This window comes from Eumetopias jubatus, unplaced genomic scaffold (genome assembly GCF_037043125.1).
Source record: "Eumetopias jubatus isolate StellerSeaLion01/CBP00866 unplaced genomic scaffold, mEumJub1_p1.0 scaffold_7, whole genome shotgun sequence".
Classification (NCBI taxonomy): domain Eukaryota; kingdom Metazoa; phylum Chordata; class Mammalia; order Carnivora; family Otariidae; genus Eumetopias; species Eumetopias jubatus.
In genome coordinates this window covers 8,676,846-8,699,151 of record NW_028274813.1, presented here as the reverse complement: position 1 = coordinate 8,699,151, position 22,306 = coordinate 8,676,846, and the positions used below count along the sequence as shown (strand labels likewise).

The 22,306-nt window shown below is 51.0% G+C and overlaps 1 protein-coding gene and 1 long non-coding RNA gene across 2 annotated transcripts; one reads left to right on the top strand and one right to left on the bottom strand.

The window, feature by feature from the left end:
• The first annotated feature begins 5,914 nt into the window (after window positions 1–5,914).
• BDKRB1 (bradykinin receptor B1) lies at window positions 5,915–6,982 on the top strand. The gene has a single exon (XM_028103087.2). The coding sequence runs from the start codon at window positions 5,921–5,923 to the stop codon at window positions 6,980–6,982; it is 1,062 nt and encodes a 353-aa protein (XP_027958888.1). The 5' UTR covers window positions 5,915–5,920.
• A 10,645-nt stretch (window positions 6,983–17,627) lies between these two features.
• Window positions 17,628–20,682, bottom strand: LOC114205533 (uncharacterized). Its single transcript, XR_003608418.2, has 2 exons — window positions 20,579–20,682; window positions 17,628–18,222 (listed from the first exon to the last, which is right to left on the bottom strand). It is a non-coding gene; the product is annotated as an uncharacterized LOC114205533 (long non-coding RNA).
• Window positions 20,683–22,306: the final 1,624 nt, after the last annotated feature.

Here is a 22,306-nt window from a genome sequence, read left to right as displayed (position 1 = left end):
TGCGTGGTGCAGTTGGTTGAGCCTCCAACTTTTGGCTTCAGCTCAGGTCATGATCTCAGGTTTCTGGGATGGAGCCCTGAGTCAGTCTCCATGCGCAGTACAGAGTCGGCTTGAGATTCTCTCCCCCCGCCACCCCTCCTGTTCATGCTCTCTCTCAAATAAATAAATAAGCCTTAAAAAAAAAAAAGTAATAAACCTAGCTTGAGCAGACACAGGCTATGGGAGGAAGGGCAATGTGTGCTGAACCAACAGATTCGAGCTGAAGCCAGAGGTCTCTGCACGTGGCTTGCAAAGCAGTCCCTGATTTTCTGGGTAGGGTGAAGCCTTGCCCCCTGGATGAGTTTCCTATGGCTGCTGTAATAAATTAGCACAAACCTAGTGGCTTAAAATGACACAGATTTATTGTTGTACCATTCTGGAAGTCAGATGTTCAACATCAGTCACACTGATGTGTGGGCCAAAGTCAAGGTGTTGGCAGGGCTGTGTTCCTTCTGGAGGCTCCAGGGAGAATCTGTTCCTTGCTTCCTCCACCTTCAAGAGGCTGCCTGTGTCTCTTGGCTCATGGCCCCTTCCTCCGTCTTCAAAGGCCCTGGTACTGTATCTTTGCCTCAGTTTGTTCATCTGTACCATGGGCACAACTCTACGACTGCTCATGCAACCGTGTTGTCAGGATTAAGTTCCTGAGAACCCAGCGGAGTCTCAGGCCCTCTGCAGATGACAGATGTGGCTGATGTTGAGGGCTCAGACCCGGGCCTCTGGGTCTCCATCCAGCCCCAGCGTCGGGGAGAACTGGGGCCAAGACAGAACGTGTCATGTGGGTTTTCCTTGGCGGGTAGAACTTGGTCACCACGTGCAGAGAAGGGCACAGGAAGGCGTGGCATGAGGCCCCATGACAGTCTCAGGACGCAGCTCCGCAGACGTGTATGGACCACAACAGAGTGCTGGGGCGGGGGCCCTCGGGCATTTGAGAAATCAGGTTTGCTGGGTATGCCAGCTTCCTGCGGCTGCCGAAATGAATCCCGACCAACAGCGTGGTTTTAAACAACCAAATGGCCGTATTACAGTGGTGGAGTTATAAAGCAGTTCTTGTCCAAAGCTATTTCCCAAAAAATGATTTATTTAACTCTGTCTCTATACACACACACCCCAACAGATTGGCCATATTATAGTGATGGAGTCATAAAGTAGTTCTAGTTAAAAATTTGTTTTCAAAAATAGTCATGTCTTTAAGTATATATATACACCCACATACATTAAGGCAAAATAAAAGTTTTTATGTTACTGAGCTGAACATTGAAAAAGAACATAAGCAAAATAGACTGGTTTGGTACATATCCACGGGCTATAATCTGTGCCTGACTTGGGTATGTCTTTGGCATTTTCCTGGAGAATGAATTTTTCTTTCCGCTTGGTCTTACTACTTTTAATTGTTCCATATACTTGCTGAAATATTTGCCTTCAAATTTTACAGTTAATAAATTTAAGTTAGCACCTTCAATTGACCCTTCTCTTAGACTAGAACGTATTTATTTAAGAAAATGTGGCGGAGGCAGGTGCTCAGGTGCCTGATACACTCTGAGCAAGTTCTGCAAAGTGGGGGCTATTCTCAAGTCTGACTCTTTGCATATAAAATGATGTAAATATTTTAGCCCACACATTTTCACAGGTGGTGTGCCTTTATGCTTTAGTTCAAAGTGGCTTTCTTCAACAAATATTTTTACCAGATTCAGCTCTACAAATAAGTTGCAGTTACAATTTTTGAACTCTTTGTCAAGCTTAGATGCTGTGAATGGTAGGTGTTCTCAATTTTGTCCCATTTCTGTACAGAACATGAACTTATTCAATTGAAAAGATTCTTCCCACAAACAGGTATTTCAAAGCTCACTACAGAATTTTTAAAATTAAATCTTGTGTGCCACTGAGCTCTCACTCTCTGATTTAATCATTTCTTCCCTTTTGCAACACATTTCCTTTATTGTCTGCATAACAGCTTCGTTTTCTATCATTACAATCTGCTAGACACGCAAAAGTGGATGTTTTGGTGCTCTGTTCTTTGAACACGTTGATTAAAGATTTCCAATTGATTCGGAACAAAATTCAAAAAATGTAGAGCTCTCTTTTAACAAACAGCTTAGTAACACTTTCAGGCATTTAGGCTCAAGGTCTTATAAAATTGATTGATGATGGGCAGCAAAGAAAAGAAATACATGCTGAAGGGTTTGTTGTTGTTGTTTTTTTAATTCACCGTCAACTTCACTACAAAAAGCTTGTGGTTCAATAACTCTGCGTACGTCTTTAAATTTTCTAAATTTTGTCACCTATCATCTCTATATCAATTGGTAGAATATTGAAACGTTTTTGCATGCAATTATAAACTGTGTTTGCACTGTGGCCTGTTCAAAGTACATTTCTATTTCATTGGTCTCTTATTTAGTAAGAATGTAACTGTTACCATGACACCATGCCCCAGCAAAATCTGTCTTTGTATTACCATCACAAAAATATAACTCTATTTCCAATGTAAACAATTTAAACTGAATTTAGAATAGCATTTCCCAGAAGTCCGTTGTTCCGTTCGGCCAGACTGAACTTCCAGAAGCTTGGTTTTGGGTCCGTGAATTGGATCATGATTGGCACAGACTGATTTTTCTAGTGGAAGAATCTGAAGATACTGATATCAAACTGGCACCAAGAACTCCCCGTCTGTGGTGTTCTTACAAAACTGCCCCATAATCAGCCACCACCTCCACTGTTGTCTGTGTAGGAGAAAAACTGGAACCAAAAATCAGCTGAATTAATTTGCAGAACAGCTGCTTGGTCTAAGTTGAAAAGCCACGCTTCCATGGGCGCGATCAGTGTCTTAGGGCAGATCTTTTAAAAGCACCAACTTCTAAAGCGGAGCTTTTGCGTCTTAGGCATTCTTGTGGTCAGTGAAAGCCCCCACAGTGATGTAAATATCAGCAAACATTCTGTGCAACTTGCACATTTCATCACCAACTTCCTTGAGAAACAGAAGCTCACTGCTAAAATTTTCACTGCTTTCAGTTTTTAGCTCATCACTGCCAGAAAGGGCATATTGCAAAATTTAAAATTATTTCCAGGGGGCGCCTGGCTGGCTCAGTCGGTAGAGCATCCAACTCTTGATCTCAGGGTCGTGAGTTTGAGCCCCACGCTGGGCGTGGAGCTTACGTAGAAAAGAATTAAAAAAAAAAAAGTATTTCCAAATAACCGAATAAATATTTAGTTGTGGATTTATGCCCTGCAAGAGTTGACAGCACAAGAGTATCCTGACTCTTCCGTACGCTCTGGGTCAGAGCTCCTACATGCCACAGACACTCCACAGCCCCCCGACCCGTAATTCGCCGTGTTTCCCCACTCACCTGCCCCCTGGTGGCCAAGCCCCTTGTTCTCTTCTCTGTCTACACTCTCCCTTGGTGATGTCATCCAGTCTTGTGGCTTTAAACACCATCTAGGTAATCACAACTCCCATTTACGTATCACTGTATCAGACCTTGTCACTGCATACCAAACGTGACTATGTAGGTGGTGTCCAATGGACATCTCAACCTTGACATGTCCAAGAGTGAACTCCTGATCCCCGGCACACACAAAAAATCCTGCCCTGTCTTCAGTCTGTGACCTCTACTTCAGTTGATGGCAACTTCATATTTCTTTGTATTTCCTGGCAACATCCGATCCTTCCTTTCTCACAACCTGTATCCGATTGAAAATCATGGCAGTATTACTTTCAGTACAAATCTAGAAGCTGATTCCATCTTATCATCCCCAAGGCTACCACTCCCCAGCTAACACATTTATTCAGTACACTCATTGTTGTGGGCTCACTCTTCCCACTAGGCTAGAGGCCCCCTGAGGGCATGGGGTTTTTGCCAGGTGGATTCACTGCTGTGTCCCAAATACCTAGAACAGCACCAGGTACACAGTAGGTGCTCAATAAGTACTAGTTCAGTAGATAAATGCATGGAGGAACTGGTGAATTATATCTTGGTGTGAATGGCACAGTGTGTGTTACCAACAGTGTCAAAACTTGAAGGTCATCGTGTCCTCAGGTAAGGAAAGTCGGGCTCAGAGACACTAAGTGATTGCCCAAGGTCACACGGCCAAATAGACTCTTCCAAGATTGGTTCTCTCTCACACAATATCTTCTGTTGGATGCTGGGAGGCCATGCCCTGTTGAAGGAATCTCAAGCATCACCAAGTAATAACAGTAATGATAACAAAAGTTCACATTTATCGAGTGCTTACGAAAAGCCAGGAACCATTTTAAGCCCTTTGCATATATTAATTCGTCTGGGGTGGGGGTAAGATTTTTAGGTGTGAAGCCCCAGAACTCCCACAGTGCAGGCAGCTGCTTGCCGTGTGAATGGGACCACATGGGTCCCCTGAGCCGGCTGTGGCCAGCTTTGCTGGCAGGTGCCCACAAACCCACAAGTACAGGATATGGTCCCTTCTTTTCTGTGGGGTCCAGAGGGCTGGGAGGCATGGTCGGCTTCCTTCCCACCACATCCCTCTCCCCCTGAACCTCAGCGTGGGCACGTGGGAGGCAAGCCAGCTGTGTGGCTAGGGGTCAGCGCGGACCGAGGTCTCCCAGGACAGGTTGTTAACATCGGAGCCTGGCTTCCTCATCTACCAAATGGGGACAAAACGTGCAGTAGGGTCGAGTAGACAGAGGCTCAGGCTCTGGAATCAGACGGTCCAGGTCAGTGTGACTACAGAGGAGTGATGGGTCCCTTGACACTCCATTTTCTGAGCAGTCGAATGGAGAGGACAATGCTCCTGCCCCCACAGAGATGTTGGGAAAATTAAATGAAAAAATATTTAAATGTGAAAGTCTTAGAATGGTGCCTGGAGATAGAGATCATTTCATCAGTGTGAGCTGCTATTCTTTTACTACTTGTATTTTTCAAGCCCAGCTTGAGAACCTCCTTGCTCTGGAAACCTCCCACCATTGCCCCCACGTCGTCCACCCTGCTGGTCTCTGCCCCCACGGGTGGGCCTCCCCGCTGGCTGTACCTCTTTCTGGCCCTTCTTGATTCTTTCTTAGGTCGTCGACCACTGTCTCCATGGCTGCACCCCCTCTAGGCAGTGAGCACCTGCAGGTTGCAGGCTATGTCCCGTTCCCTGTATCTCTGGTACCTGGCAAAGTGCTGGCACAAAGGGGGTGCTCATTAAATGTTTGACAAAACTGTTAACAATAATAATGTGGTTGGTTTTTAAGATTTTATTTATTTATTTGCACGCACATGTGCCTGAGGGAAAGAGAGAGGGAACACAAGCAGGGGGAGTGGGAGAGGGAAAAGCAGGCTTCCTGTTGAGCAGGCAGCCCAAGGTGGGTCTCGATTCCAGGACCCTGGGATCATGACCGCAGCTGAAGGCAGATGCTTAACCGACTGAGCCATGCAGGAGCCCCAGTAATCTAGTAAGTAAGTAAGACTAATCAGGCCCTTCCACTGAGCCCTTCCCCCGGACCAGGCAACCACGCCAAGCGCTCCATAGATCCTATGGCCAGTCCTGGCCACAATCCCACTAGAGGGACACGATCGGCTTCGACTTCCAAAAAGGGAAATAAAAGTCAGTGGGTCTCAGTGGCCCACATCAAGTGGTTGTGCCAGGGTTCGGGCCCAGTTTTCAAAGCCCTAGTCCTTTCCTTTATACCAGGGGTCGGCCAACATCTCCTCAAGGGGAGTCGATGGCAAATATTGGCCGTTTTGCAAGCCACGCAGCCTTTGTCGCTGCCACACAAAAGCAGCCTCGGACAATATGTAGATGAACAGGTGTGGCCGCGTGCCAAGAAAACTTGATTTTTCCAAACCTGCGGGGCGGGCTGGAGGCGGTCGGCGGGTTGCGGCGGGCGGCCTCCCACCTGACGCTGCGTGCCGTTCAGTGCAGGTCCCTGTGGATGGCGGCCCGGACCCCCCTGGAGTTCCTGTCGCTGAACCGGACGCAGCTGTCGCCCCCCAGTGCCACGTCCTGTGACGGCGCTCAAGAGGCCTGGGCCGTGCTGCACAGGGTGTTACCAACGTTCATCATCGTCATCTGCATCTGCGGCCTGCTGGGAAACCTCTTCGTGCTGTCGGTCTTCCTCCTCCCCCGGCGGCGCCTGAGCGTGGCGGAAATCTACCTGGCCAACCTGGCCGCCTCCGATCTGGTGTTCGTCTCGGGCCTGCCCTTCTGGGCGGAGAACATCGCCAACCAATTCCGCTGGGCCTTCGGAGGCCCCCTGTGCCGTCTGGTCAATGGAGTCATCAAGGCCAACCTGTTCATCAGCATCTTCCTGGTGGTGGCCATCAGCCGGGACCGCTACCGCGCACTGGTGCACCCGGTGGCCAGCCGGCAGCGGCGGCGGCGGCGGCGGGCCCAGGCCACCTGCCTGCTCATCTGGACGCTGGGCGGCCTCCTGAGCGTCCCCACGTTCCTGTTCCGCTCCACCGCGGCCGTGCCGCCGCTCAACAACTCCTGCGCCTGCGTGCTGCTGCCGTCCGGCGCCGCCTGGCACTGGCTGAGGATGGTGGAGTTAAACGTGCTGGGCTTCCTGCTGCCGCTGGCCGCCATCGTCTTCTTCAACGGCCACATCCTGGCCTCGCTGCGCGAGCGGGCGGGGGTCCCCGGGGCGCGGGCCGGGGGCCGCACGGGCCGCAAGGCCGCGGTGCTCATCCTCGCGCTCGTGGCTGCCTTCCTGGTGTGCTGGGCGCCCTACCACTTCTTCGCCTTCCTGGAGTTCCTCTACCAGGTGCGGGCCGTCCGAGGCTGCTTCTGGGAGGATTTCATCGACCTGGGCCTGCAGTATGCCAACTTCTTCGCTTTCATCAACAGCTGCCTGAACCCGGTGATTTACGTCTTCGTGGGCCGGCTTTTCAGGACCAAGGCCTGGGAACTTTATCAGCAATGCGCCGCTCGAAGTCTTCCTCCAGGGTCCTTGCCCCACAGGACGGGCGTTCTCCAACATTTCTGGCGGAAGTAACACAGCAGGGAGTCACGAAGCTTGGCGTCCTCATCAGTGATTCCGGACATAATGATGCTGTTGGAGTGGGCTCCAGAATGAGCGCCCCACCCACCCCCACCCCCCACCCCCCACCCCCCAGACGGCCAGGACCTCGTCCCTGGAAACTGTTGGGTGTTCTTATGGTACGAGGACTTTGCAGATGTGATTAAGCTAAGGGTCTTGAGATGGGGCGATGATCCTGGATTATCTGAGCGGGTCCAGTGTCATCACAAAGGTCCTGATAAAAGAGAAGCGGCCAGAGAAGGCCATGGGACAGCAGATGCAGGAGTGAATCCGGGAGCCCGGAGCCGGGGGCTGCTGGTGCCCCCTAAGGCCTGGAAAAGGGACAGAGAGGGATTCTCCCCTCAAGCCTCCAGAGGAAGCCAGCCCTGCACACGTTTGGACTTGAGCCCACTGAGACGGACTTCAGAGGTCTGGCCTCCAGAAGGAGAAGACAATAAAGTCGTGTTGTTTTAAGTCACCGAGTTTGGGCTAATTTGTTCCAGCATCCACGGGAAACTTCCAGTAAGGGTCTCTGCCCACGTTGCCACGTGCCCATCCAAAAGGTTCTAGGCTAACAGCTAGGCATACAGAGATGATAGAGCTAGGGATCCCATCCACGAGGAACTTGCATAAATCATTAGAATAAAAAAAAAAGAAAAGAAAACAAATCGCAGAAGCACGCCCCATATCCAGCACCCTGAGCGTTCGGAGGGAAAAGGGGCTGTCAGGAGAGGTGTGCTGAAGCGGGTCAACGGGGAGCTGAGTTTCAGGAAGGGCAGAATCTGGATGCGTGGAGGGAGGGGAGGGAGGCCTGGCAGAGGCATAACCGGGACACGCAGGTGGAACATGGGCGCTACGCAGGAAAGAGTATTTATGAAACTCTTAATGCTTCTGTATTCTTCCTGCCATGGGGGACCCAGTGGTGAACCTGGAAAAGTCTGCCTTCAGGGAGCTTGGAGAGAACCAGAGAGCAGGGTAACTGCCCCCACCACATGAGAAGAGGTGTTCTGAGCACAGAGAAGGGCACCCAGGGTGGGCGGCTGGGAGGGGAGGGGTCTGGAGGGTTTCCCGGAGAAAGAGACAGGGCCTGTAAGCTGAATCCAAAGAACAAGCAGTTGGCCGAACCAAATAGGAAAAAGGTGCGTTCCAGGTAGAAGAAACACGCTCCACCCAGAGACGGGTGGGTTTATAGGCTGGGAGGGAGAAGGATGAAGGAAGGAGAGGTACATGGCAGTCACGGAGGGTGAGGACAAGACGACCAAGGGCAGGGGGGAAGCAGGGAGGGCCCGGCTGAAGCTAGAAGGCATTGATCTGTTGTGTGAATTACTCTAGCCATGCTCATCAGGCCCCAGACAGGCAGGCAGTTGGGTATCTCCAGGGCTGGGGTTTTGCCAGAGGACGGCCATCGTTCAAGGTGTTGGGAATACTGGTCTGACTATGGAGACTGGCTGAATTAGAGAAGGAATGGACTTAGGAGGTGAGGGAGACAGAGTGACACGGATGCAGTTACAGAGCAGGGGCAGTGGGAGCACCTAGGTGACAGAGCACAGGAATAGGAGGTTGAGGCCACGGAGTAAGAGTGTTTGCATGGAACATTCCATCCCCCACGTGGCCGTGGCATCGGGCAGCTGGAATCAAGAGAAGGAGAAGGTCATTGGTCAAGGAATGGAGAGGTAGGGGATGGACATCCCACAGGGTCCCTGCAGGCAGGCAGGCAGGTGCATTCGAGAAAGGGCAAGGAAGCCAGTGCTCCTGGAGCCTGCCGATGGGATCTAAGAGGCTGGCGGGGGCTGGGCCGCCAGACCCTCGCAGGCGAGCAGTGACCACCCTGCAATCAGTGCCCCAGCCCCCGGAGAGCAGGGATTTAAGTCAACAAGCCAGGCTCCAGCTGGCCCATGTATTTAGATCGCACGGTGTTTAAAAAAACTATTTTTGAGCTGGTGACCAATATTTAAATTCCACCTAAGAATCCCGATTTTGGGCTTCCCTTGAGCATCGGCAGATCTAGCAACAGGGAGCCTGCATTCCTTCCTTAGGCAGATGTTTACGGAGCCTCTAGCCCGTGCCAGACACTGCCATGGGTGCTGGGAGCCCAGCAGGGGCCCCCTGGCGCTGACTTCTGGGTGCCCCCCTAGGACACCAGTTCTCTGGCACTGAGAGCAGGGCCCCCCTCCAGCGGCTACAGCCCCCTCCCACGGAGCAGAGGCTAGAGTCATCAGCTTGCTTGCTTCCCAACACCGACGCCAGGGCAGGAATCCCGGGAGCAAAGTCCTGTACAGAGCAGCCAGGACAGGAATATCGGGCAGAAGTAGAGCGAAGGAAAGGAGAGATAATGCCCAGTCTCTCCTCTGCTCAGAGCAAACTGACCCGAAAATGTCCTTCTTGCTGCTTTCTCAGCCCCCGGCACTCAAGCTGTGGCTTATCAAAATGCTCTCTAGGGGTTGCAAAAGACGGTCCCACCATCTAGAGCACGCGGGCTCCCATGCCTTAACCGGTGGCAGGCTGTTGGCGCGGTCTCGATGAGCCGGACACCGGATTTCTGGAACGAGTGTAACCGACACTGAAGCCCGGCCTGCAGCCCTGCGGGAAGAGAAGCCGGCAGCCCACAGTGAGGGCTCCGTTGTCCTTCCACTGACAACGTCAAGTATTCGTCTGCAGAGGGAGAAATTCCTGCCTTGGTTAAAAGGATCAGTGCTGCGGGAGAGATTAAATTTTTGAATTGGCGCGGATCTGGGCGATGTGCTCGACCTGGAGGATTTCACACGTGGGTCCAGCCCCAAGCCTCACCTTGTAGGGCTAATACCTGCCATGGAGGGATGAGTGAGCCCATGGTCTAGCATCCCTGGCTCCGGCACCCAGGTGGGCTCCCACTTTCTGTCTGAGAAGGGCCAAGGGAGAGACATGGAGTTTCTTTTCCAACCCAGTCCCAGGGGCAGGCCTGTTATGTCAGTCCACAGCCGCCCTCCCCACTCCCCCGCCGTAGCCATCACCCCGTCCGTGGGGTGGGCTCTGAATAGCGCTACACACTCCCAAATCCCAGCCTGGGGAGACTCCTGGGTGTTGCAATGGACACAGGCAGGCTCTTGTCTTCTGGAGATGAGTCACGAGCTTGATGAGGAGCAAGCAGGAAGTTTTCTCCTACATGCTAGAAAAGGCTTTAAACTAAATTAAAATGAGTGAGTGTCATAACCAGCCCAATCTGGCTAGAATCTGAAAATGTTCCTGGTTGTGACATTGCACCATACTTACACACGAAGTCATCACAGGGGAAATGGAGTAAAGAGTACAAAGGATCTCTCTGTGAATCTAATAAAAAAGTGTGTGTGTGTGTGTGTGTGTGTATCATCGAGTTGAACCCCTCCATTTTACAGTTAAGGAAGCTGAGGCCCAGGCATAGGCAGAGACTTTCCCGAGGTTACCCGGTGAGCTGGACTCCTGGGGCAGGGCTCTGTTCAGACCCAGGGTTGCCCACCAGACTGTGAGGTCAGAGAACAGGCCTGAGTGCCAGGGACCCCACCATCGGAGTTGCCTTCCTGATGGCAGACTCCCAGTGCCTGGCACTGGATTTAAGATAATGAGCAGAAAGACAGGAGCTTCAAGGGGCGCCTGGGTGGCTCAGTTGGTTAAGCGACTGCCTTCGGCTCAGGTCATGATCCTGGAGTCCCGGGATCGAGTCCCACATCGGACTCCCTGCTCAGCAGGGAGTCTGCTTCTCCCTCTGACCCTATCCCCTCTCGTGCTCTCTCTCTCTCATTCTCTCTCTGTCAAATAAATAAATAAAATCTTAAAAAAAAAAAAGATTTAAAAAAAAAAAGGAAGACAGGAGCTTCAGGAGACAGAAGGGTATTAGAAGGGTGAGTTGGGGCTCAGCAAGTATGGAGGGGAAGATACTTCAGGGTTTTCCTTGTCAGGGAGCTCAGTGGTTGCTGAAAAAGCTGCTGGCTCTTGGGCTATATTAATAGGAGTATAGCATCTAAACTATGGGAGATGATAGGCCATTTAGCTTAGCATTGGACAGGGTACATGAAGAGTATTGTGTTCCAGCTCTTGGCTCATTCAGAAGAAAGGGATCAGACTGGCAAAGGGACTCAATATCATAACCTTCATGACACAGTGAGAGCCTGAGAGGGCTTTCCTGAAGAAGCAAAGACCTACGGAGAAAGGGGAAAAAAATGTATTTAGTGTGACCCCAGCAGGACCAAAGAGAAAAAAATCCTGAGAAACACGTTCCAGCTTACTTTGAGGAAAGAACTTTCTGATAGGCAGAGCTGGCTGACGGTGGGTTCCCTGTTCCCAAGGCACACCCACCCTTGAGAAGCTCACTGCAAGCAGGGGGGCTGATAGAAAAAGAAGTCATTTCTCAGTATGAGATGTGTAATCCCGGGGTGATAGAGTCTGCCTGGAAGGGGTTCAAGAAACAAGGGAGTAACAGAGGATGTGACCCCGAGCTGGGTCTTGAAGTTAAATAGGACAATGAGGGTGTTAACCACCCACAGTCTTTGCCTCGCCCAAGATGTGACCCAGTGAGATCAAGGGCTGGAAGAATTATCACAAGGCTCGGAGGTCGGTGTTTCCTATAGGCCACAAGAGTCCACAGAGACTCTGAACAGGGGAGTGTCAAATTCAGACCCACAGTTTAGAAGAATCACTCCTGAGAATATGTGGGATATAGATGATGGCCTGGGGTCCTATCAGTTATCTGTTGCTGCATAACAAACCGCCCCCAAACTTAGAGATTTCGAACCACCCTAGCGCACAGTTCTGTGGTCGGCCCCACGGGCTGGATTCTGCTGATGGTTCTTCCGCCGGTCGTGGCTGCATTCCCACACGCATCTGTGATCAGCGGATGACCCGGCAGCTCTGCTTCTGGGGGCTGAGCAGGAGGGTGCAACAGGCACAGAGTCGGCCTCAGTTAAGTTAAAAATCACTGATAGATTAGGTGTGATGCAGGCAGGCTGGGGAGCACCCCAAATCTGACCTCCCCAATCTAAGAATCAGAGCGGCTGAATTGCCCACTGCTTTGACTGCACTTACTGTCGGCTTAATACAGTTCAGGTGTTGTGCAAGGCGCAGGCGCAGAGGACAATGAGACACTGTCCTCTCGGACCCTTCATAGGACGTGGAAGACGTCGTCACATGCAAGCTCCTCAGTTGGTAGGTGGAAGACCTGAGACCCAGAATGGTTTGCCCCGTCACACGAGGTGACAACACTGTTGAGGAGCCTGGATGAGGCACCAGCTCCCCTACTCTGTCTAGCCTTCTCCACCTGTACAGTGGCTCCCCAGAAAGTGCTTCCTAAGAACACCTTGTCTTTTGGGTTTTTTTAAGATTTATTTATTTAGGGCGCCTGGGTGGCTCAGTCGTTAAGCATCTGCCTTCCGCTCGGGTCATGATCCCAGAGTCCTGGGATCGAGCCCTGCATCGGGCTCCCTGCTCGGCGGGGAAGCCTGCTTCTGCTTCTCCCTCTGCCACTCCCCCTGCTTGTGTTCCTTCTCTTGCTGTCTCTGTCTCTGTCAAAAAAATAAAATCTTTAAAAAAAATTTTATTTATTTGAGGGGGGAGGAGAGGGCGGTGGGGCAGAGGGAGAGGGAGAGAGAGTCTCAAGCAGACTCTGCGCTAAGCACAGAGCCTGACTCGGGGCTGGATCTCATGACCCTAAGATCACGACCTGAGCTGAAACCAAGAGTTGGATGCTTAAGCGACTGAGCCACCCAGGCGCCCCAAACACCCTGTCTTTCGAATGGAAGTACCTTTGCCCGGTGCTGACAGGGTGAGGTGAGGGGAGGGCCAGGCCATTCCTCGTCCTTGCTCTCCTGTAAGAGACATTTCTGCTGTCCAGCAACAGTTCCAGGCCTCCCGTCCTTCTGGGAAGCAGGGACTGAACTTCCTCGTGCTGTGGAGGCTGAGAGTGGTCCTCTCAACTCCTTTGGCCAACGCCAGGGGACTTGGATTTGCTTTGAGGCAGAAGCAATTCTCTCTTCTTCTGCTGTAGCAAACCCCGAAGGCTTGTGTCAAGAAGGTGATGTCATTAAGATGTGGAGGCCCGTCAGCCTGGACCCCTGAGTTCCTAGAAGAGCAGAGCCCCTACCCCACCTGCATGAAACATGCAGTAAGAGAACTCAACCTCGGTGGTTGTGAGCCACGGAGCGTCAGGGGATGTTTGTTACGCAGCAGAACCCCTCCCATCCTGACTGACCCACCAGGTTTCACTGAGGATAGCTCCCTACGCCCCTGGCCTGTTGCCCACTCTTTACTCCTCTCTGTGGAAGAAAAGTGACCTGACTGGTTTCAAAACAAGAATTGAGCCTATAGAGCTTGCTGCCCTCCCCCATTCCCACTTTGTCCACAGACTGGTCTTCTCTCAGCCATGAGGTCAACTTAGCGCTAGACGCTCTGCCTCAGTGGAGGAAATGGCCTGCACTGCCTGGACGTTGTGGGTAAGTTGGCCTGATTCTGGGGTTCAGAATTACGAACCTGTTGATGCCACACATCGAAGTGACATCACCCACCAAGCCCTCCTCAGTCGTGAAGGTGACATTGTGGCCTCCATCTGCTGACTCTTGACTGCCTCACTTAGTTCCAAGCTCAGGCAGGGAAACAGTGTCCTCCAACCCCAGCTCCCATTACCTTGCCCAACCCTCACTTCGAGGGACTCAAATTCCAAACATCTGTCACTCCTTGGACAAAAACATGAAAGCCCAGTGGTGAAATGCAAACCAGATTCCTGAGAGACTTTTCACCAAACCCGCGGTAAAACCTTAGCAAGTTTTGATCCCGGGTTTCTTGGCACTGCGGACATTTTGGGCCACACAGCTCTTTGTGGTGTGGGAGCTGCCTGGGGCCACATACAATGTTTAGCAGCACCTCAGCCCTTTCCCCTCTACCACTAGATTTTAGAAGCCCTGCCCCAGTGGGACAGCTGAAATGTCCCAAGATATTACCAAATGTCCTGTGGGAACAAGATCACCCCCCACCCCCAACTGAGAGGCCCATCAGCCTGGAAAGGCCCATCAACCTTTTAGCTCATGTGATCTAGTTCTTCAGCGATGGCTTCAAGGAAAGGCTGGTGGTCTGGGGAGACTTCTTGGAGGTGAAGGGCCGTCAGGCTTGAAGCCTTGAACGAAGGGAAGGGGAGAAGCCATGGTGTCAGGACAGCAGGACATAGGGAGGCTTGGAGGCGGGCACACTCAAGAGGGGGTGTCCAAGCAGGAGGCCCGCACAAACAACAGTTGGGATGATTGAAGAGCCAAGCATACAGAGTCGTGCAGAACCGTCTCTGGCATGCGCTGCACACACAGCCAGTGTTTGCTCGTTCCATCATAGCCATCTCTCCTCCAGCCCAAATAGCGACAGTATTTTTAGCAACTCATCACAATTGGTTTCGGTGACATTCCCCGGTGTTTAACAATAAATTCCTCCAGTCAATGCCTGGACCCTCTCCCAAAGTCCCAAATATCCCCTCCGTCATCCTATTGCCGACCTTGGGGTGAGGCTGGGAAAGGGGAGCAAAGGAAGGGAAGAATGAGGTTCAATCATAACAGACAGGTATCCACATTGAAAGCCAGGATCCAACAGGACCTGGCCAAAGGTGACATCAGAGGCGCTTGGAGGTGCAGGGTCAGATCTTTATTTAAGACGCTAGTGTTTTGGGGCACCTGGGTGGCTCAGTCAGTGGAAGAAGCAACTCCTGATCTCGGGGTCGTGAGTTCGAGCCCCATGTTGGGCATAGAGCTTACTTTTAAAAATAAAGTTATTACCTATTTAAAAAATAGAAAAGGGGCGCCTGGGTGGCTCAGTCAGTTAAGCGTCTGCCTTCACTCAGGTCACAATCTCGGGGTCCTGGGATCGAGTCCTGAGTCAGACTCCCTGCTCAGCGGGGATGCTGCTTCACCCTCTCCCTCTGCCCCCAGCTGTGCTCTCTCTCTCAAATAAATAAATAAAATCTTATAAAAAATAAAATGCTGATGTTTTGTTCATCATGGATGTTTGTGCATTCATGTGGGGTTTTTTTTTTAAGAACATAGCATTAAATTATTGTTTATCTTGATTACTGATGTGCCCAAGGCCCATGCCCCTCCCTCCCCCTCGTCCCAGCCCTGAGGGGCAGGGTTAGGGGGCTGGGGCCTGCATCTCCAGCAGAGGAAGGAATCCAGCACAGAAGCTTAAACTGGCTTCTGTTGCAGGCTCACCTTTAGATACCCCTGCAGGAAAAACCACCAGAGACCTTTATCTGAATATTACCTCATGCCCCAAATATTCCCTTATCAGCCTGTTGTGACAACTCCCTCAGGGGCAATATCACAGAGATTGAGAGAGGGCCCTGGTGCAGCTACCACCCAGGGGAGTTATTTACAGGGAGAAATCAAATGTGAAATTAAATGACATTTTTATTTTTAATTTAAGCAGTGTCTTCGACGAAGAGGACGCTGCCACGGAAAAGCCTGGCGAGAGGGCAGGGATAGGATTTTCCCCAAACTTTCCCACGGTACCTGGCGGGGGTTTGGCGGGGCGGGGATTGACTCTGCGCAGGCTCAGTTGCGCTGCTGCTGGAGGGCTCGGCGCGGGGCAATTGCCGAGCTGAATTCCACTCGGGAAGGGAGCGGGCGCCCCCTGCTGGCCCCCGCGGAGGATTGCTCTTTTCCCCACCGAGGATTCTGCACAAATTTCCAAAGCCCTTAAAAGGGTTACAACATACAGGTTCCAAAGCTTAACAGAACATAGAAATGAGAAAAGGCAAGGATTTCTCTGGAACACGGTTGTTTAAAGATCTCTTCAAAATAATAAAAAATGTTCTAGTGATTAATTTTGTTGGGGTTATGTTAGTAGGTACCACTTCCACAAGAGGAAAATTGGCAACAGACACCCACACTTAAACGGGTGTATCATTGACTCGGTGTTTCCCCTTGTCAGGATCTATCAGACGGATAAATCACGGAGAAACTGAGACGCTGCAAAGTTAAGTGACTTACTCAAGGTCACCCTTTGGGATGGAGAGTGGCTAAAACTCCAGCAAACAGGACATAAAGGCTAAGAAAACAGCTTTCAAAATGAAAGCCCGTAAGAAGAATTAAAAAGAGTTTTGAAGACAATAGTATGTTCTGAAGGGGAAAATCTTAAAAGAAAAACTTTAGTTTAAACTGAAATGGAGAAGAGAGGTGTTTATTTGGCTTTAGGGGTGTCCGTCACAAATGAAAGGGGGGATTTCTGAGTGTGGAGCTGTGACATTGATACTGATTTTTAAAAGCAGAGTGGAACAGGGAGGGGGATTGCGCTTAACTTTTACCACATGTTAAATGCATTTTGGAGTTAGAGCCCTTTGGTCTCCCTCGCTCTAAAAATAATTGGGCTACATCTGGGCCGACAAAGGCTCATGTTAGGGTTTTGGAAACAGAATTATACTTTGCACCAAGCAGCCATGTTCTCCTTTATTCCTCAATGGAATCTAAATTTAAAAGAATGGTGTGGGGTGCCTGTATGGCTCAGATGATTGGGGATCTGCCTTTGGCTCAGGTCGTGATCTCCGGGTCCTGGGATCAAGCCCCACTTCCGGCTCCCAGCTGGCTCAGTGGGGAGCCTGCTTCTCTCTCCCTCTGCCTCTCCCCCTGCTTGTGTGCTCTGTCTCTCTCTCAAATGAATAAATAAAATCTTTTTTAAAAAAGGAATGGTTTGCCCTCTGCTGATAGCCTAGAAATTCTTACGGTAAGGACGTGGTAGGGTTCGCTTTTCTCGGCTGTCCCCAAGCCCCAACGACTTTGCCTCCAGCACCCTCTTTGACTTTTATTTCCAAATGCTAACCAGGATGTACCCTCCAAGTCAAATTTCCCTGTAACTAGGCAATCCTGAACATCAGCTAAAAAGGGAGCCGGCTCCCCCAGCAAGCCCCAGGCTTCCCCCAATCTGTGTTTAACGCCAGGGAAGCAGGAAGTTTGCATGGCCGAGGGAAAGGAGAGACCAGGTGGGGTCTTCAGAAGCAGGAATTCCAAGTCTAAAACTGCTCTGAGTAGTTTCTGCTTCAGTTTTGTGGAATATCACTTGATCTCTCAGGAGCAAAACATATTGATTTCCATTTTATAAGGGGCAAATGGCTGGAATGATTAGCTGGGTCTAATCGATGTCTTCCCACTGGGTTCTGAGCTCCCCAAGACCAAGGGGACGTCTTTCAGCTCTCACCTGGGACCTGGCACACAGTAAGCATTCAGGAAATAGTTAACTACCCCTAACGCTCACATGATACAGTGTGTGAGACACTAGTCTAAGCACTTTCATGCATTAACTCACACAATCCTCATGACAACCATATTATCATCTCTGTTTTATAGAGGAGGAAACTGAAGCACAGAGAGGTTAAACAACTTCCCCAAGGCCACACAGCTAACAAATACTGAAGCCTGGATTCAGCAGGTCTAAAATCTGTATTCTTAGCTACTATACCAGTGGTACCGAAACTTGTCTGCACACGAGTCACGCGGGGAGCTTCAAAAATATGCCCCAGGGATTGACTTAATTGGTCGTGGGTGTGGCCTGAATTTTGGAATTGTTAAAAGATCCTCCAGTGGTTTCAGTGTGCCGACAAGTTGTGAGGACCGCTACATTATACCATCCTGCCTCGTTACTCAGCAAATTTGTTTGCCGAATTTTATTTGCTCCATGTGCAACTGCTTTCAGGAATATAAACAAGCCGGGGGCAGAGGCGAAGCTCCAACTCTGGTGGTGGCAAATTGTCTTGGAGGGAAACTACTTGTAATTCCAGTAGGGTGCTGCTAAGTGTGGGTCTGCAGACATTCCTGGATGCAAATTCCAAGTTATGAGCTACACGTAGCAGTCTGGCCAGGCGCTCACCAACTCCCATTTCCTCCCTTCCTAGACACACAGCAAGGCGGCGACGTCAGGTTCCCTTCGGGCTGGGTGTGGTCACGGGCCAGGATTCTGACCTACAGCTGGTGGGCAAACGCCAGAGCCAGGCTGTCCTCCTCCCCACCCCCACCCCGTCCAGGGGGAGGCAGAGCTACAAGACAGGGGACGCCTGGGCTCCTCCATCCCCACTTGAGGAGAGCTGCCGCGTATTGAGGAGCACCGACTGGACTTCATGAGGATGAAACGCGGCTGGGTTTGGGGGCTTCATCTGTCATTGGTGACGAGTGTTCCTTGACAAGCAGATTGTGTGGCTTTGGACAGGCCGCTTCTCCTAAGCATCAGTTTCGGCCCCTGCAGAAGGACTAACACAAATACAAGTAAGAGGATGCTCGAGGGCTGGGTGGCGCTTATCTACCCCTCGGGGGCTCCAGCAGCACATGGGAGGGTAGGAGCCTGAGGGGGGGATTTATTCCTCCGGCCCCTCGGCTTACTGCCCGGCACGCAAGGCCACCGCCCTGGTCAGGCGGCCCCTCCTCTGGCTGCAGGTTCTGGGAACCTCTCCCTCTCTGTCCCTTCGGGCCTGCAAGGAGGCTTACGTTGCTCCAGCGGCTTCTCAGAAGGCGAGAAATCACCCCCGACTGGGAGGCCCAGGACGGACCCAGAGCTGAACGTGAAAGAGGCTCCAAGGTAGCCGTGGTCTCCCTGGCCCTGCCCGCCAAGGCTCCGTCAGTCCCTTCCTTACGGCCGCTGCCAGTCGTCCGTGTGGCCGTCCGCCAGGGCCCCGGCTGAGGCTGAGTGTGAATGCCACAGGGAGGAGTCCTGAGCATGGCAGTCCCAGAGTAAATACTGAACAAATATGGGGTTTTCACCTATTTTATGTTTATGGATGTACTGGTATCCTCACATATTGCTAAAACCAAGCAAGTAAAACTGCATTGAATAAAGGACATCTTCAAGTACTAATCATGTGATCTTGAGCACGTAACTTTGCCTCTCTGGCCTTGACATCCTCACTGCAAAGTGACTGTGTAGGACGATAGGAGTGCTAAAGTTCATTCATTCATTCACTAGGCCCCGATGCCTTGATTCTGGGCAAGGCCCGGTGCCAGGCGCCAGGTGCGTGTGCGCCCTGCCCGCACAGAGGGTGTCAGGCAATAAACACTGAGACAAGTCAGTGTGGACTTGGGAGAGCAGGACCACGGTTTCAAGGAATGTGTGCGATAATGGAGAATAAAGAGGTAGGTAGGGTGGCTGGCCCTGTCTGAAAATGGTAACCTTGTAAGTTGCAACAAGGAGGAAACAGGCAGAGCATTCTGGAGAGGAATGTGGGAAGGCTCTTAGGCATTGTTCTCGCTCCAGGAGGCACATTATTTCCCCAGGGGAGCTGTGAGCCCAGCGGTTTGCACAGGTGGATTCTGCCACCCAGGGGACATCTGACCGTATCTGCGGACATTTTGGTTTTCACAGTTGTTGAGGGGTGCTACTTGCCTCTACTGGGTAAGGCCAAGGATGTGCTGCTCAACATCCTGCAGTGCACAAGACGGCCCCCCAACAGAGGATTAACCAGCCCCAAATGTCAAAATTGCTAAGGTGTGGAGACCCTGACTTAGCCCCATTCGCAGATTCTTATTTAGTTGGTGCTGAGTGGGGCCTGAACATCATAAAAAAAAAAAAAAAAAGGAAAAAGAAAGATCTCTAACCCCTGCATACAGGGATGTGGCAGAACCAAAGGACAAGAGCGGCTGGTGCCCAGCCAGGAGAGGGGAGCAGGGCTAGAGATGCAGGTGAGAGATGGAGAAGCAAGTTTGTTCTTGCCTTAGGCTCAAGCATTCTAAGAATCGTGAATCTTAATCTTTTAGCAGAATTCCTTTCTTAGTTTCCTAATTAGTGATGAGCTTTCACTAATTCAGACAACTGTGCAAGGTCCCCTTTAAATGACGTCCCAGGATGAGCATGGGGTTTGGGAGTCACAGCATGTGGCCACAGCAAGGTTCTTGACTTCTCTGGAAAACAGGGACGGCACCAACTGCCTCTCTGAGGGGCCCTGAGGTTACAGAAAGAACCCACGCACGCCGACACCGGCAGGCAGCAAGCACCGCACAAAGGTTCCTATCCCTCCATCACAAGAGCCACGTGTGAAGTGTGCCCTGATGTTTCCCTGGTAGCTCAGAGTGCTTTCACAGTGACAGCGGTCCTATCAAAACTTCTTTTAAAGGACTGCCTTTAAAAGTACTCCTTTATCTCCCTCTCCCACTCCCCCTGTGTTCCCTCTCTCGCTCTCTGTCAAAAAATTAAAGAAAATTTTTTAAATCTTAAAAAAAAAGGGGGGGAGGGGGCCCCTGGGTGGCTCAGTCGTTAAGCGTCTGCCTTCGGCTCAGGTCATGATCCCAGGGTCCTGGGATCGAGCCCCGCATCAGGCTCCCTGCTCCGCGGGAAGCCTGCTTCTCTCCCTCTCCCACTCCCCCTGCTTGTGTTCCTTCTCTCGCTGTGTCTCTGTCAAAAATTTAAAAATAAATAAATAAATAAATCTTTAAAAAGTACTCCTTTAAAATCTCTCTTTTAGGGCAACCCTCTCAGGTCCCCCCTCCCTCCTCAGGAGCTTTGTACTATCACTTTGCTATCGCTTAATAAACTTTGCTTTTTGCTGCCCCCCCAAAAATAATAAATAAAATCTCTCTTTTACAAGTAAAAACATTCCCCCATATAGAGCAGACTTACCAGATATTTATCTAGGTCCCTCAGACTGACACGAGAAGGTATGTTTGTCTCAAGTCCACACTGCAGGGCTGAGATAACAAGAGTGACGAACACCCTGCAGGGGGTAGGAGTGGCAAGCTTTACCATCACATGCCCCGTGCAGCTCAGAAACGGGCGGCAGGTTGAATCATGATTTGCCGTCACCAGCACCGGGGTCTCAGTAACAGGATCTGCCACAGACCTGAGCCCCACCCTGAGAAGTGTTTTGTACAGGCCGTGGGACCCGTTCTTGGCGAAAGACAAGTGTTTAAACCAAACTCCAAAGAGTAAATATTTTAATTTTCTTCAAGTATACTCTCCATTTCATAATATTTTCCATAGTCACACGGACGAGTTACATTTCCACAAAAAGACTCATACAGCAGTAGCGTTCTTAAAGTACTCACATCCAAAATTAAGTAGGGAAACTAGGGAACTCAGCAAGGAGCATACAACACTGTGGTGAGATTAAGTTCCACGTCCAAGGTTAAGTAGGGAGGGATTCGCAGGAGAGCCGAACTCGGCGCCCCCCCTCCACCACGGTCCACAGTGGAAAAGTGACCAGTGCGGCCTGCGCCCCCGGGCGCTTAGGAAACCCACCCCGAGGCTGGAAGCTGCCATTTCATGTATGCACAACGTGAGTCAAACAGCAAAGTGAACACGCTTCTTAAAGGGGGGGCTGCTAATTCCACCGCCCACGGCACCAGAGGGGTCACCGAGGCCGCTGCCACCCCCTTGGCCATCCCGAGTCGCACAGCAGCCTGCACTCCAGCGCTTCCCACCGAGCCACACGCTCGAAACCACGGTGGCCACGGTTGGGATGGGAGGCAAAAATCCCGGACTCCGATGTTTTTGAAAACTGCTGACCTCTCAGTGTGAATTGTTGAAACTCAAATTTCTCATCCCCAACACAGCCCATGACGCTGGTGTGTTAGAAGAGCTCTTCTGTGTCTGATGTACAGAAACAGGATCGAGGAAAATACTCCCCACGTAAGCTTACAAGGTCTGCTAAAGGGGGTGGTGCGCCTACATGGTCCCAAAATATGGAGATAAAAGGAAGTTGGCACTAAAGCGCACAACTAGGCTTCTATGGAAAGACCGACTATACCTTCCTATAAACAGAAATAAGAGTGTTTGATAGAAGATTTTCCCCCCTATATTGTACACTCTACAAGTAGCCTTCCTAGTTAAACCTAAGACTCACAAATTTCCGTTTGATTTATTCTATTTGATACCAACTGGTATGTCCAGTGGATGGATGCGTCTGCAGATACAAGAGTATCACTTTGCTTTTGACAGTCCCTTACTTTCAAGCTCAAGGAACTTTACAGACATTGGCCCTCATGTCTCCAGCGGGTCAAGAGGATGTGAGGGGAAACGGAGTGACTGCTCACCACGAACACTAGCCCTGCCACACTGCTCCCTGTAATTCTGAGGAATTCTACCCGATGCAGGTGTAAGAAAAGGGAAGCAAAGGCCCGTGATTAAAGTCACGAAGCTTTTCATATCTACACAATTTAAATGAATGTCACGACAGTTGCTAACCCTGAAACCATGTAGTGAAGGGTTCTCATTTAACACGGCTGCCAAGTCAACACCGCCTGCTGCCCACCCGCTCTGGGGAGAGTACACAGTGCACAGAACCCGACCTGAACGCACTGGAGGCAGGCCCGACGCCCCTGGGTCAGTGGCCCCTGCACAGCAGCAGAC

What these genes read in the sequence shown, in the direction of transcription:
- BDKRB1 (XM_028103087.2), top strand. Translation starts at nt 5,921, where the DNA reads ATGGCGGCCCGGACCCCCCTGGAGTTCCTGTCGCTGAACCGGACGCAG.